This window comes from Simochromis diagramma, unplaced genomic scaffold (assembly GCF_900408965.1).
Source record: "Simochromis diagramma unplaced genomic scaffold, fSimDia1.1 OVJJ01000685.1, whole genome shotgun sequence".
Classification (NCBI taxonomy): domain Eukaryota; kingdom Metazoa; phylum Chordata; class Actinopteri; order Cichliformes; family Cichlidae; genus Simochromis; species Simochromis diagramma.
Genome location: NW_024387477.1, coordinates 2611442 through 2625145, shown reverse-complemented (window position 1 = coordinate 2625145; position 13704 = coordinate 2611442). Strand labels below are relative to the sequence as shown.

The following is a 13704-nucleotide window of genomic DNA, read 5'->3' as shown; positions in this document are numbered from 1 at the left end:
CTTTGCCTTGAAAAACTCTTGGGTTTCTTTTGTACTTTCTTTGGGTCATTTGGACTGTGGAGCGCTGTATAATCAGTTTCTTGATTGTAACCAGTGGTTGTTGCTGTAAACCTTCTTTGTTGTCACTCACTCTACCTCCTCAACGATGTTTTTGACTCTGCTAGATGTTGTGAAATTTTTTTCGTAACCTAGGAAAGAACAGTTTTTATCCATTGTCTTCTGTGGAGTTTCTTCTTTGATGTCGCTGATGTACCTTTATTTTGATTTTTCAGCCTCCTCTTCTTGCATCTGGGCATCTCTGTGGACCTCAGATTAAGAGCTCCAGCTAAAAGCTGCCAAATACAAGTTCAATACTTGGAATCAACTCTAGATCTTTTAACTTCTTAATCAGTCTTTCTGGAAAAACAAAGGAACAGGCCTCATCTGATCGTGAAACTGCTTGTCAGTCAATTGTCCAATTACTTTTGAGGCCCTGAAAAACACTGCTTTTACTTTTACTCTTTGGCTTTTAGTTCTGTATGAGTCTGTCATTATTTTATTCTTATTATTTTCTTACCTTTTATTTTACTTTCCTTTTAAATTTTATCTGATTATTTTATTCTACAGTAATATGGTCAAAATTTTTTGTTTTTAAAAGTGCTATATAAATAAAATTGATTGATTGATTGACAAAGTTACTTTACAGTGCTCAACGCACTGAGCTGAACCGGTGCCCATATGGCTCAGTCTTCTCAATGCTATTGCACTGCCTGTATCTCTGTCTGGTTGTGTCTTGGTCTTCGAGGGGTGCACTTTGCAAATGCACGGTCTTGTGTGATTGTCGGTTATTGCATTGCAGCGGGTCTTGGAGGAACGTGTCGTGTTCCACTATGTTGGTTCACACTGCACACTGGCATGACTAAAGCCGCTAACTTAACTGAGTGTTGCCAGAAGGGGATGTGTATAATAGGTGGCCAGCCTTGCGGTACTCGGGTCTCAAGAGTGGCATGTCTACTGTAACGGAGGTTGCGCGACCCCACGGCTGACAGTCTCGGAGTGTGTAAATCCGTGAGAGGGCAAGACAGTGCTACGAGCTACTGGTAAGTGCTAGAATACCCAATAGTTGAAATTTGAGAGTGATATAGTGGAATTGTAAAGTGCATATAATGCACAATTAAAAAGTAAGTAAAAGTAAAAATTGTACTAAGTGACAAATTAAACCTAAAATGTCACATCTTGACCGTCTGATTTAGAATCCATAAGATGATGTAAAGACTAAATTAAGTCTAAATTATAAACATTTTGTCACTGTCTATAAACTTCTCGACCTAACTGTATATGCCCCTTCCTGTGAATTGTCTGTCAGCACTATTCTCCAGTCTCATTGGCAATCACTTCCATCAATAACTTGGTACCAACCCACTTAATTTCTTATATCATAGTCCTGCTAAAGATAGTCAAGGTCTTTATGCAGCAGATGAATTAAGACATCTAAGCAATGGTCAGCATGCTCTACCTCCAAATACTGTTTATATAACTAAGCATTAACTTATATTATGCCACTGTGAGCTTGCAGTTTCCTAACTACAGGGTGGGCCATTTATATGGATACACTGTAATAAAATGGAATTGTATCCATATAAATGGCCCACCCTGTATATCACATTAACACTGGTAACTCTCAAATTGTGGAAATAATTCAAATAAAGAAAGGTTATACATCACAGAGCTAGAGGACACATTGGCTGAGGTTCATGCAGACACCATCCCGGGACTGAATGTCATGTGTTCTCATTTATTTGTCGCTGCACTACCCAGCGAGGGACCATAAAAATAAAACAAGACACCTGTCTGACCAGCACCCAAGGTTATGCGGGGCTCCTACAATAACAGAAGGTCACCGTATAAGCCTGAGGCTCGTCACTCGCCCTTGGTACTATTAACCAATAGCAATAATGTGATTTGGAGAAAATCCCCTTTATGCCAAAGATCTGGAACAATCTGTGCGTCACAACCCTTACCCAACATAAACGCTTGTCTCCTTTGCCCGGACGTGACCGCCATATAATTACCTGTCAGTCAAAAGCAGCTGGATGACATTGATAGGTGAACTGCAGCTCAAGGCCACAGACTGAGGACGTTACCCTCTAATAGAGAGCTTTTCTTAACATAGCCAAAAGAATGAAACAGTGGGTGTTTTCTATTAAAATTAAAATTAAAGCTTTCGTGGAAACATTTCACTGACTCTGGAACTGATTATGTATATAATGCAAAGTATGGTGTGGGTCGCTGAAATCAGAGAAATTATCCGGAAGCCATTCTTTCACCATAATTATGCTTGGTTTGGATACTTGATTGTTCCAAGCGCTGCATAGAGAGATGTTTTTTTCATGTTGGTACTTCAGGAACATAAAGCTTTGAGGTTATTAGCTTATAGCAGGAAGCAGAAAGAGTGAAAGCAGCTGTGCAACAATAAGTGCAGCATATATCTGAATATACTGTATAGACTGTTACTTATGTAGCTAAATAAGAAGATACAGTAAATTGCATGAATTAGTATGCTTCATAGGATAGTCGGGCAAGCTGTTGTGATTGCTAAATGTTAGCTTTTCCCTCATTTTGGACATGTGACCATGTAGGGTCGAATTAATAAGCCTTCAGTTACATAGTCCTACTATTTGACAACCATTGCTCACTGGGAAAAAATGTTCCTAGACTGGATGGCAAAGGTTTGCCTCGACAGTATAAGTTCCACTTTTTCAAACTTGTTGGCGACAGGGCTTTTACTTTGAAGGTGAATGGTCTGCATTTCCAGATTATGTTGAACTTGTTGTTACTGCTGCTTGACTACTATTTGGTGAGAGTTTGCAGAGAAGTTGGTATGTTCTATGCAAAATACAAAGGACCGCAGCAATCTGTGTTTGGGTTCTTTTCTAGTCTGTCATGTGTTTTAGGTCTGTTAAGCTTGTGTTGTCATGTCTAGTCTCCATGTTTCCTGTTTTACTTTTACCTTGTGTTTCTTGTTACTACATGTTTAGTCTTACTCTCCCTTTGTCATTATGTCTCATTCTAGTCAGCTGTGTCCTCATGTGTCTCCTCATCACCTCATGTGTGTAGTTAAGTCCTCAGCGTCGCGTTGTTTGTGTTACCTTCCCTACCCCTTCTCACAGTTTCCCAGTCAAGTCATAGTCATAGTTTCCCAGTTTATGTTCAGATTTTCCCGCAGTTTAGCCTTACTGTATTTTCGTGAGTTTCAGCCCTAAATAAAGGCTCGCTTTTCGTTAAGTCCACTTTTGTCTCCTCGCCTCTGTCTGCACTTGGGTCTTCTACTCTTGCAATCAACACAATCACAGGGTAGTTTTTGGTGTAGCACCCTCTTTGCGATTAGTTTCACCCAGAAGCAGCCACCAACCTCATGGCACGACTCTCCAACTCGTCGAGGAACGCATAGTTTTCTCTCGTGACCAGTTATTGTGTCTAAGGAAACATGCGCCTGATGTCACAAGAGTAACCTCTTAATCGAAACTCATGGTCCTTTGTCTTCATTTTCACAGAGAAGATGTACTGTAGGATCATAAATGTGTGCCTCTTCATAGACCAAAGGACAATTACACTTTGGGACTTCCAGAACGATTACTGGCCATAAACTCTGATTTGAGACAATCACTGGAGTTGTTAAATGTCAAAAGTCTAGAAAGTTATAATTTGAGGCTTTAAGAAACACTCGTTTTACTTTAAGTGTACTTTTTATCTTGACTCTATTTGAAACCATGGAGCTTGAGCTCTAATCCTCACTCCACTCCTGTTTGTCTTCTTGACAAACTGCTTCTTTTAGGCTTAAAACAGATCACTGCAGTGGAGTCACAGAGGCAGGAAGTCAAAACGGAGGCTGCAGGGAAGAAGAGGAGAAATCCAAACACAGACCACCTTCCAACCCAAACAGTCACACACGCGCCGGCTGAAAAGCAGCGGATAACAGCAGAACTCCACTGTCTCAAAGGCTCGACTCATGCGTCAATAGTCGGGCTGCTGTGATGCCTCTGTCATGCCGGACAGTTTGGGGCGGGGGAGGCAGGGGTAGAGCAGCAGGACTGTCAGATACATTGTCCGCTGAAGAAGAGCAGCACTGATTCGCTCGTGCTATATTACACTGAGCGACACTCAGAGAGAGAGAGCCACACAGCATCATTTTTCACTAAGCAACTCAACAGCTGACGGCAAAAGCATTCACTATACCAAATGAATGCTTAGAGGTGATGCTGCAGTGTGCGTGACACCTTTATTAAAACCAAATGGTGGGGTGGGTTGTTGGTTGTGTTGGTGACTGAGTATGTTATGATGATTTGACAGAGTGCTAGCTAACAAAATGCCAGTCAATAGAGGAGATGTGTAGATGTCATACATAGGGGTCAGTACTACTGTATAAACCCACGTGTGGTTTTATGCAGACGTCTGTGCAGCATCATGAACGGTCAGCATATTAAATCAGAATCATTAATCACCACTGACACTTGTTTGTTTTTCTCTTAGTTAGCTTGTCATTAGTCATGGTTATGAGTTAATGCTAATTCTCTTGAAAGCAATGCAGGAATACTTTCAAACAGAGGCAAGCATCAGTGCCACTATCATTCAATAGACAACATGTCTATTGTCACACACTAATTAGTCTATTCTAGGGCAAACCCAAACAGTGTAGCAAGGGAGTATGGGTAGCACGCAACTGGGTTACAGGCTAAAAACTGAAAGCAGGTTTTGTAGCACATCTATGAGCAGCCAGCATGCAGGGAGGCTCTTGTTTGTAATGTTCATCTCGCCCACTTCGCTTTTAGGAAGACAGATGGATTTTGTGCTAATTTCATCCAACTTTCCCTACCATTGGGTCTAGCTTTGGATCAATGCACCTTCATTTTAGCAAGAACTGTAGCAGTTCTGTGAAGTCTGACGAACATCTGCTTATTTTTACTGTTACAGCAAGATATTAATATGGTTAGCAAACTAATTATTTATAATTTACTCAAACATATACTTTATACACTATATATTCGGGTGTAATCTTAATTCATATTCATAAATCAAATATATTGATCAATAAAGTCACTGGTTTGCTTGGTGGCTGACCTGTGACTAACCTTACTGTAACCAACAAAAACCTGTATGATCACATTGATTCTGTTTTAACCAGTGCAGTTTTGCATATTACAGGGGGTGGGGAGTAACAGATACAAAAGATGCACTCACTGACTGAAAATATAATTTGTTAAAGACTTTTTTCTTCAACACTTTGGAGCAGGGGTGCCCAATCCCAGCCCTCGAGAGCTACCGTCCTGCAGCTTTTAGATGCATCCTTGTTCCAACAAACCTGAATCAAATGAATGGCTTGCTATCAGGCCTTTGCCAAACTTGATGGCATGCTGAAGAGGTAATCAAACTATTTGATTCAGCTGTGTTGGAGTAGGGATGCATCTAAAAGCTGCAGGATGGTAGCTCTCGAGGGCTGGGATTGGGCACCCCTGCTTTAGAGCACTTTAATGATAGAGTAGCTCTGGTGTGAAAATGCAATATTTTAATGACTGTACTACAGGCAGAACGTGATCTGGGATTGTCCATCCATTTTCTTCTGCTTATCTGAGTTCAGGTCGCGGGGGCAGCAGTCAAAGCAGACTCGCCATGGCCACCTCTTCCAACTCATCTGGGGGACACACCGAGTCGTTCTCAACCCATCCAAGTTTTAGTGAGGGAGAAACGTATTTAATCCCCTTTTGACCAGCAAGAATTTGGATCAAGTATATTATCGAACGAAAGTTTCATTGGCAAGTATTTAAGGATTAGGACTGCACAATTAATCAGAGTTTAATCTCAATCACGATTTTGGCTTCCCACAGTTAAATTAACATGACTGAGCGATACTGAAAATGGAAAGCAAAAGTAAATCGAGTGCTCCCTACATCAGCGCCTCACCACAAGTCTGCATGTGCCAGTCACAGCTGTTCCCTGCACTGCACTGCTTGTTTTCTGTCTGGACGAGTAACACTGTATTCAAAGACAGATTATGCAACAAAATCCAAATGTCTGCCACAGAAGAAGGCAGAGAGCTGGACCCTAGAAGGCTTCAGAAAAATGGTCAACATACTGGAAAAAGATGTTATTCCCTCCCCAACTAAGTGACAAAACATGTGCAGTACACAAAGCAGGGGTAGATAGGTCAGGTACTTTACTTTGAGTTTTATTTACATCAACAATGAATTTAGTAAGGCCTTTATTTTATTTGTTTGCTTTTAGATGTACTTAGGCCAATTGAAGAAATGCAGTGTTCGCCTGCAAAGACGTTTTAATTAACAGAAATGCAGCACACTGCAAAACTGAAAGCACTCCCCTGTCAATTTCATTTTGCGTTACGTTTTGGTACAATTCTTTTTATTTATGTTTCTTATTTTCCTTCTAAGGGATGCACTGAATTTAGGAGACTGAGGAAGAGTAATTTTATTTTTGTCAGGGGCATTTTGTGTTATGTTTGAATTGTTGATTTCTTATGTTAATAATATCATGTGCTATTGTCAAGTTAAGGGTTGAAGTTGAGGTATTTTGTATTATTTAGGAGATAACACTAAGTCCTAGTATTATTATTAGTTTGTCTTAGTTAGTTATCCATGTCCCCTGGTTTATGTGTCATGTTCACTGTTGGGAAGGTTACTTTTCAAATGTATTCCACTACAGATTACAGATTACATGCCCCAAAATGTATTTTGTAACGTATTCAGGTAAGTTACTCAATGAGAGTAACGTATTCTGAATACTTTGGATTACTTAATATATTATCATGCTTTTTACAACTACATGAATGTACTATTGCTGTGTGATTTATTACCATTATTGAAGGTTACTCTCTATACCAATACCGACTAGATTTTTAAATCTTAATATAAAATGAGTAACAGTCGGGTGGACATTAGGTAAGGCTGCACTTTATTTTATTTTTATTTTTTTAAATCAAATTCAAATAATAGACTGTTCACTTCTTTATAAACCGTTTAAATTGTGAATTCAGAAGGAGTTTCTTATTTTGCTGACTGTAAGCAAACAAAATTAGCTATAAATTAAGTTACAGAACAAATGAAAAGATAACAGAAGTTTGTTGATCATGTCGAGTTTGACAGTGGAGGGTTTTAACGTGACCGTTAACAGGGCCGGTAGTCTTAGCGCTGACTGTGAAATTCATCAACAAGCCATATGACCTTAGACAACACATATTTTCTTAGACAACACAGAACAAATACAAACAAACAAACAAATGGCCGACCCATGACTCACAATAGGAAATCAGATTAAAGCTCACAGCACTGAAAAAGAGAGCTTAAGACAAGAAAAGCTCATTGGAAATCCCACAGAGTGTAAAGGACTTAGTCACACTAGAGACAAAACTGGACGGCATCTAGGAAAAATTCATGGTTACCCGGTGACTGCATGGCATTTTTTGCAAGTAGTACTCTCAATCTGTGGAAGACCACTTTTGGTCACAATGTGATTGCACGGGTAGTTGTTGGAAGGCAACCTGTCTCCACAAAATTAAAGTCCCACTTGGACTCAAACATTTGCAAATAATTTCTGTCCAACGCATAAACGCAGATTGACAACTTTTTCAGTCAGTCTGAGTCGGTCTGTGTCCATCAGTCCATCAACTCAGCTGGTTGTATTTTGGTTATGTTCCTATATAAAAGCAAGGTTGCTGTGTGTAATTCTGCAGTTAAATCTGCAATTTGCAGCAACTACGTCACTATTTGTGGAGGAATTTCTGTTTCAGATCTATGAGCTTCTGAGTCAATGTGAATTTCAGTCGATGCAGAAAGCAACAGATTTGTTATTTGGGCTAATTTGTGAACGTTAATTGCTGTATCGCCACAAACAGACTACACGTAGCTGCCAACTTGACTCCATTCAAACTGATAGCACACTGACACCACCTAATTATCGCCATCTTGATGCACCAAATTGTGGACCTGGTCTTTAAATAAACCATTTCAAAGGCAAAAACATCATAAGTTTGTTCCATACTGGTGCAGTAATTTTGTGACTTAGTGTGACTGTAGCTGTCCTGGTCCGGGATCGGTGACCCAGGGTTTTGTGTTTTGTTGTTGATTTCATCATGATTTATCATTGCTAGTCTCTCGGTTTGTGTTGTGTATTCTAGCTGCCTAAGTTCTTTAGTAGTTCCAGATTTCTAATATTTAGGTTTTGTTTATGTGCCTCCCCTGTTTTCCATGTTTTGTCTGCTCTGTGCCTTCCTGTCCCACGTTTCAGGTCTCTGTGTTCTCTGTGTCTATCTTGTCATCCTTGCCTCTGCATTCGTGTGTTTCCTGTTTTACTTTGAAAGTCTGTGCCCCATGTCAGTGTATTCTGCTTTGCTTCCTTTGTCTTGTTATGTCAGGGCCTTTCTCAATATGCGTACTTGTGCGTACTTGCGTTCTCGTGTACTCGTGATACGTCATCAGTCGGAGACCAAGTACTGTTCCAATTCGAAGTACGCATCAAGCCGAGAACGCGAAAAAGTCCCGGATGTGTTCTCGCTCCGCCCGTTTTACCGAGCATGCATCGGTGGTGACTTGTGTGGACTTGGTACAGCTAAATATCCCAGAATGCATTTTGTCCAAAACTCAAATGCGGCAATGGCAGACGAGCGGGGCTAAAAACGTTTAAATATTACTCTTTCTGGGTCACAAAATAAACTTTTAAGTTTTTTCAAGCGAGAATGTAGCTGTGTAAACTTCAAATATCTGCTCGATTTATCAAGATATCATATATTTCCAAACGCGCTCCGACGTTTTCGGAGACGTCTGTGACCCGCCAGCTCCATAGCAGACAGCGAGGTCGAGGATTAAAGCCGGCGAGAACAGCGAACTCCCGGCACATCGTTTTCAACCCCCCCCCCCCGCGCGGTCTTTTTGCTACTCAGGTTAAACAAACCCCAAACTCCAGTAGCTGTCTATTGTATTGAGTGTCCACTACAATAAAAATAAAAGCGTTCTAACATCTCACCTGCTTGTTTTTATTAAGGTATGTACATGTACACTATTTTTATTAATAGAGATTTCACTACTGAGGTTAAACATGATATATAAGTCACTTAGATCACTTCTAAATGTTAATGTTTGGTTTATTTCAGTGTTTTATTTGTTCCTGAGTAAACCGGTTTGGCTGTGATTAAAGTTAAGCTTCATATCATATTACTCACAGTTAAATTGAGAGGGGACGGCAGTAAAAACTCCGGACCTGTGTGTGACATCATCAAGTACGCGGGTGTTCCAATTGTACAAATCACGAGTCTGTACTCGCGTTCTCAGCGAGTACGTACTCGCGTACTTGAGAATTGAGAAAGGGCCTCAGATTAGCCCCAGCTGTGCTTCCTTCCTGTTTTCCATTCCCTTGTTACTCCCTGGTGTGTTTTCCTCTGTTTTCAGCCATTTCCTAGTTACTGCTCCTGGTTTGTTTCCAGTTTAGTTTTGTATTTGAAGTAAGTTATTTACGGCCAAAATAAAGCTACCTCTTTTAGTTCACGCTTTCGTTTCTGAGTCCTGCGTTTGGGTCCTACATCCTTCCTTCCACACAGCAAATCCATGACAGAAGCATTACAAGAGCGAATGGGAAGTAATGGAAAAACACTGGGCTTGGCATTCCTGAACTGAGCCAGTGGTTTAGGCATTTTAAAAAAAGAATAATTTACTCAGGAAACGCTTGTCATTAGCAACTACAATAAGGAGGACATCTTTCCCCATCTGATTAAAAATGTTTATTTCAACCACACGTGCAGTATTACTGCTTGTAAATGCTTATTGAGCCAAACATATTTTAGAGAATTACTGTACGAGGTGAAAATAAAATAGAATGGGAAACTTTTTTTTTCCCGTAATCACCGCGTGCTGAAGCATCGCCTTGTTGTGTTGACTGAATAGATACTCCAGCTCTGATTGCTCCATTGGCATGCAGGCACCAAACAAACAGAGAGAGAGAGAGGAGCAGAAAGGCAGTGCAGCATGAATGCTGTGTGAAGTCTACATACCGAAAACTGTGCGCGCTGGGACTGATTCTTTATTTATCCAGAAGGACACTTGGGAGAGGATTACTGTCATTATGCAGGGGATATACGTCTGAATCATGAAGTAGCCCATTTTACGTTTCAAGTGGAAGTAGACCGTCATGACCACATATTCACCTGGGGGATCAACAGAAATGAATTAGTTTCATTAACAAAGAATTTGAAGTTGCAGGCTGACAGATTTCATTAATGCAGCTCCAGACAGATGTCACATTTGATCTGGTTTTCTCCCCTCACTTCTACATTGTGTCCATTTGCACTCTGTTGTAGCTTTCTGCTGCTAAAATCTTTTTTTTTTTTGGTGTGGTGTGTGGGGCTTTCAGTATTTTTGTGAGCCAACTGGCTCTGAAATGTCTCAACGCATGATGTTTGAGGGTTTCATTTCACAAGACTGTGTGCTAGCCATGGTCCAGTAGACCCACTGTCATGTCTGTGCAAGTGTCAAAACTCTATATCCCCCCAATATGCGACGCCCAAATCTGTCTTGTGGAAACACAGTGTAGACTTGGCAAATCTTCCAAGTATGATTCAATATAATGCGCTCAGACAGATGTGGATCTTTTCTTTTCATAAAAAAAGCAGACTCTTTTGTAAAAGTGATAAATGAACAGCAGTGTCCCATTATTCCTTGAGCGTTCACTGTAACTCGGTTGATAAAGCAGGACGGTGAAAGGATGAGCAAATCTCACCTGTGATGGATTTAATCGTTTCACTGGAGACCGTCTGGCCAATGAGATCATACTGAACGAGGCTGGAGGACTCTGGAGGGACCTCCACTGAATGCTCAGGCCCTTTGGTCCAAGTATAGATCATCTCCGTTTTAGGATAGGCATCTGTGGGCAGACAGCAAAGCCACACCGACATGAGTCACTGACTGTAAGCTGTGAGCAGTGCAGCAGAAAAACATAAGATGCTCAGAAGAAAGCAGCTCTTTGTATACTGTAAACTGTCCATATGTGTGCAGGATTTTACTTTGATATAATTGAAACATTATCATCACTGTAGATTTCTTCTTGTCACCAACCAGCTGTTAATAGCACCTTTTCCCCATTACCACTTTTCTCCTGTTTTCCTTTGGATTGCCATTCTTCACACTGTTTGTATATGTGATAAATGCTACATCCTCTAGCACTTCTGCTTTTGCTTCTCAGATAATGGGGTTGCTATTCCTGGAACAAATTCTGCATATTGTTATGTAAAAGTGCATTAAACCAGAAACCATTAGGAACAAGCTACACATTAGTTATTTTGTCTGTTGTCAACTGTTGTGGAAATTTCTGCTAAACTTAAAACGTCTGTATTTATTGGGCTGGTGCAACAACACAAGTTTTCATTTACTAGCCAGCTTTTACCCGGACGCCATTTTCCTGGTGACGTGGCTGCTTACGGTTAGGTTCATACGTTTTTGGAGGGATTATGTATAAAAATGGCCATAATTCCAAAGTAATGAATCCAGTTATTTTGTTTGAACTTGAACTCAAAAATCCAAGATGAATTTGTTGCAGACTTTCAGCTTTTAATTCCACCGTGTTGATGTACAGAGGCAAAATTATTATTGTGTCATTATCCACAAACCTGTGGATCTAACTGTATGTAGCACTTTTTTTACTCAGAGCATTTTTATTCCAAGCCTTTTATTCTGAAAGATGCTTGGGCAGGTTGGGAGTTTGTTATCTTGCTCAAAAGCACATCAGTATGCTGACTGGAAGAACTGGGAAGTGAACCAACGTTCCCATTAAAAGACAAGCTCTACTTCCTTGGTGGGTTGGTGTAGGGAAACTAAGTTGAATTAATATATTTTATATGCAGCATGTATTATATTGCCTTTATTTTATTGCCTAAATTTAAAGAAAAGACAACTAACTCAAATTGATAATAACTGTTATCTCTACAGTTGTTGCTTTGTCTGTTGATAAAGGTTCAACGGTAACTTTATTGTCCCCAATGGGATATTGATTTGCATGTCCACACATGAAGCAACACAAAAAGCAAACAAACACACACACAAAAAAAGATCAACGTTAATGTTAATGCTTAAATATATTATAATAAACTAATAATTGATTAATATAATAAATATTTTTTGATTTAAGTAGGATATGTTATAGATAATTCAATTAATTAAGTCGTGTCCAATATTCCTACATTTGAGGTCTTTAAAGATTCCTGTTAATAAAGTTGATATTCTTATTATTAGATTCTACTAGAGTAGCTTTGCATGACTCATAATTAAAATCAATCCCTATTTGTCTTACACTGGGCCTTAGTGCTGCCCCTCAGTTCATCCTGTGTCTGAAATGAAAATTTGGAGGAACTGATTGGCTGATTGGTTGCCCCTCTCAAAACAGAAAAGAGCAGTTAGGTGGGGCCTCAAATGTCCCTGTTACACTCAAAATATGTTTCGTTACCCTTAATAAACATGAGACAATCATTTTGAGTAAAATGCAACTAAAATATGCAGAGTGTGTAACAAATGTATTAGAATACAATCCTGTGTGAGGTTTATGCCTCATCTGCGCTACAGTAACAGTAGTAAATTGGTAATTACCAAAGTAAATTTTTATGTTTTGTATGTACTGTTTTACAAAAAAGCAGAAAAATGTATTTTTACAGTTATTTGCTTGTATTTCTGAACAGAAAAACATTTTAGTGGCTGAATGTTATGCTCGATTTGTTTAGTCTCAGAGAAGTTCAGTGTGCCAGCTCAAATTTACATATGAAAATGTAAAGTTTGTCAAAAACATATCTTTTTGTTTCAAACAGGTTTTATAGGTGTAAAAATATAGACAGCCCCCTCTAAGTGAATCAAAACAAAAACAGACAAGAAGTCTCCACCAAAAACTTTTCACTAATAATTTTTTATTGGTTCTACCAGATTGACTCATCATCTCACCTCCACTCAAGCATGAATAATTCACTAATCTGCATAAAGAAAATGATTCCAGTGCAGGTTTTACAATCTATTTCGGTAATTGTGGACCACACCATAACATCAGAACAAATGAAAGTAAAAATATATGATAACAGTAAAACTGTCCAATTAGTAAAGACTCAAGCTGCCACTTTGTGTCTAATTAAAGTTGTAACAGTCACACATTATATTACAAGTTTGTTTATTCCCCGTTGTTGCTTCCCCTCTGTTTTATTTTGTTTTTTGTGCGTTTTTTTCTTCTTTGCTGTATTCTCACTGGCGAGGTTGACCAGAGTGCGAATGCAAAACAAAATGCCAGTTGTCTTGGCCTGCCACTCCCTATGGGACTCCATATCGGCAGGATACCAACTGTGCTGCCAAAATGAAATGACTCTGGTGTGTCATGGAGTGGAACGCAGTGCCTGTGCACACAAGTCCAGATGGAGAAACAGAAAAAGGAGACGGTGAGAGGAGAGAGAGGGGGAGAGATGGAGGAAAAATGAAGGCAGGGCAGACAGCGAGAAAATTAGCACGCAGGCACACATCGACGCGCACACATGCACCGGCTATGGAAAATAGCTGCATAGGTCTGCGCTATCCTGAGGCAGAGGAAGGGATTCTGACCTTTCCCTCGCTTCAGGCCACATCAGATCCATGGTTGCTTCCTCCTGACTGGAGGCTAGCAGCAGCAGCACAGGATGGTGAAAGGACGGGAGGAGGGGGGATG

The 13704-nt window shown here is 39.9% G+C and overlaps 1 protein-coding gene across 1 annotated transcript in view; it reads right to left on the bottom strand.

Annotated features, from left to right (window-relative positions):
- The window catches only part of gabra4 (gamma-aminobutyric acid type A receptor subunit alpha4), a 33926-nt gene that overhangs the window by 13997 nt on the left and 6225 nt on the right, over window positions 1-13704 (bottom strand). The window contains exons 6-7 of the mRNA XM_040016071.1: window positions 10756-10899; window positions 10031-10183 (exon numbers count right to left, since the gene is read on the bottom strand). Of these exons, the coding sequence (XP_039872005.1) occupies window positions 10031-10183; window positions 10756-10899 (297 nt within the window). The remainder of the gene's footprint in view (window positions 1-10030; window positions 10184-10755; window positions 10900-13704) is intronic.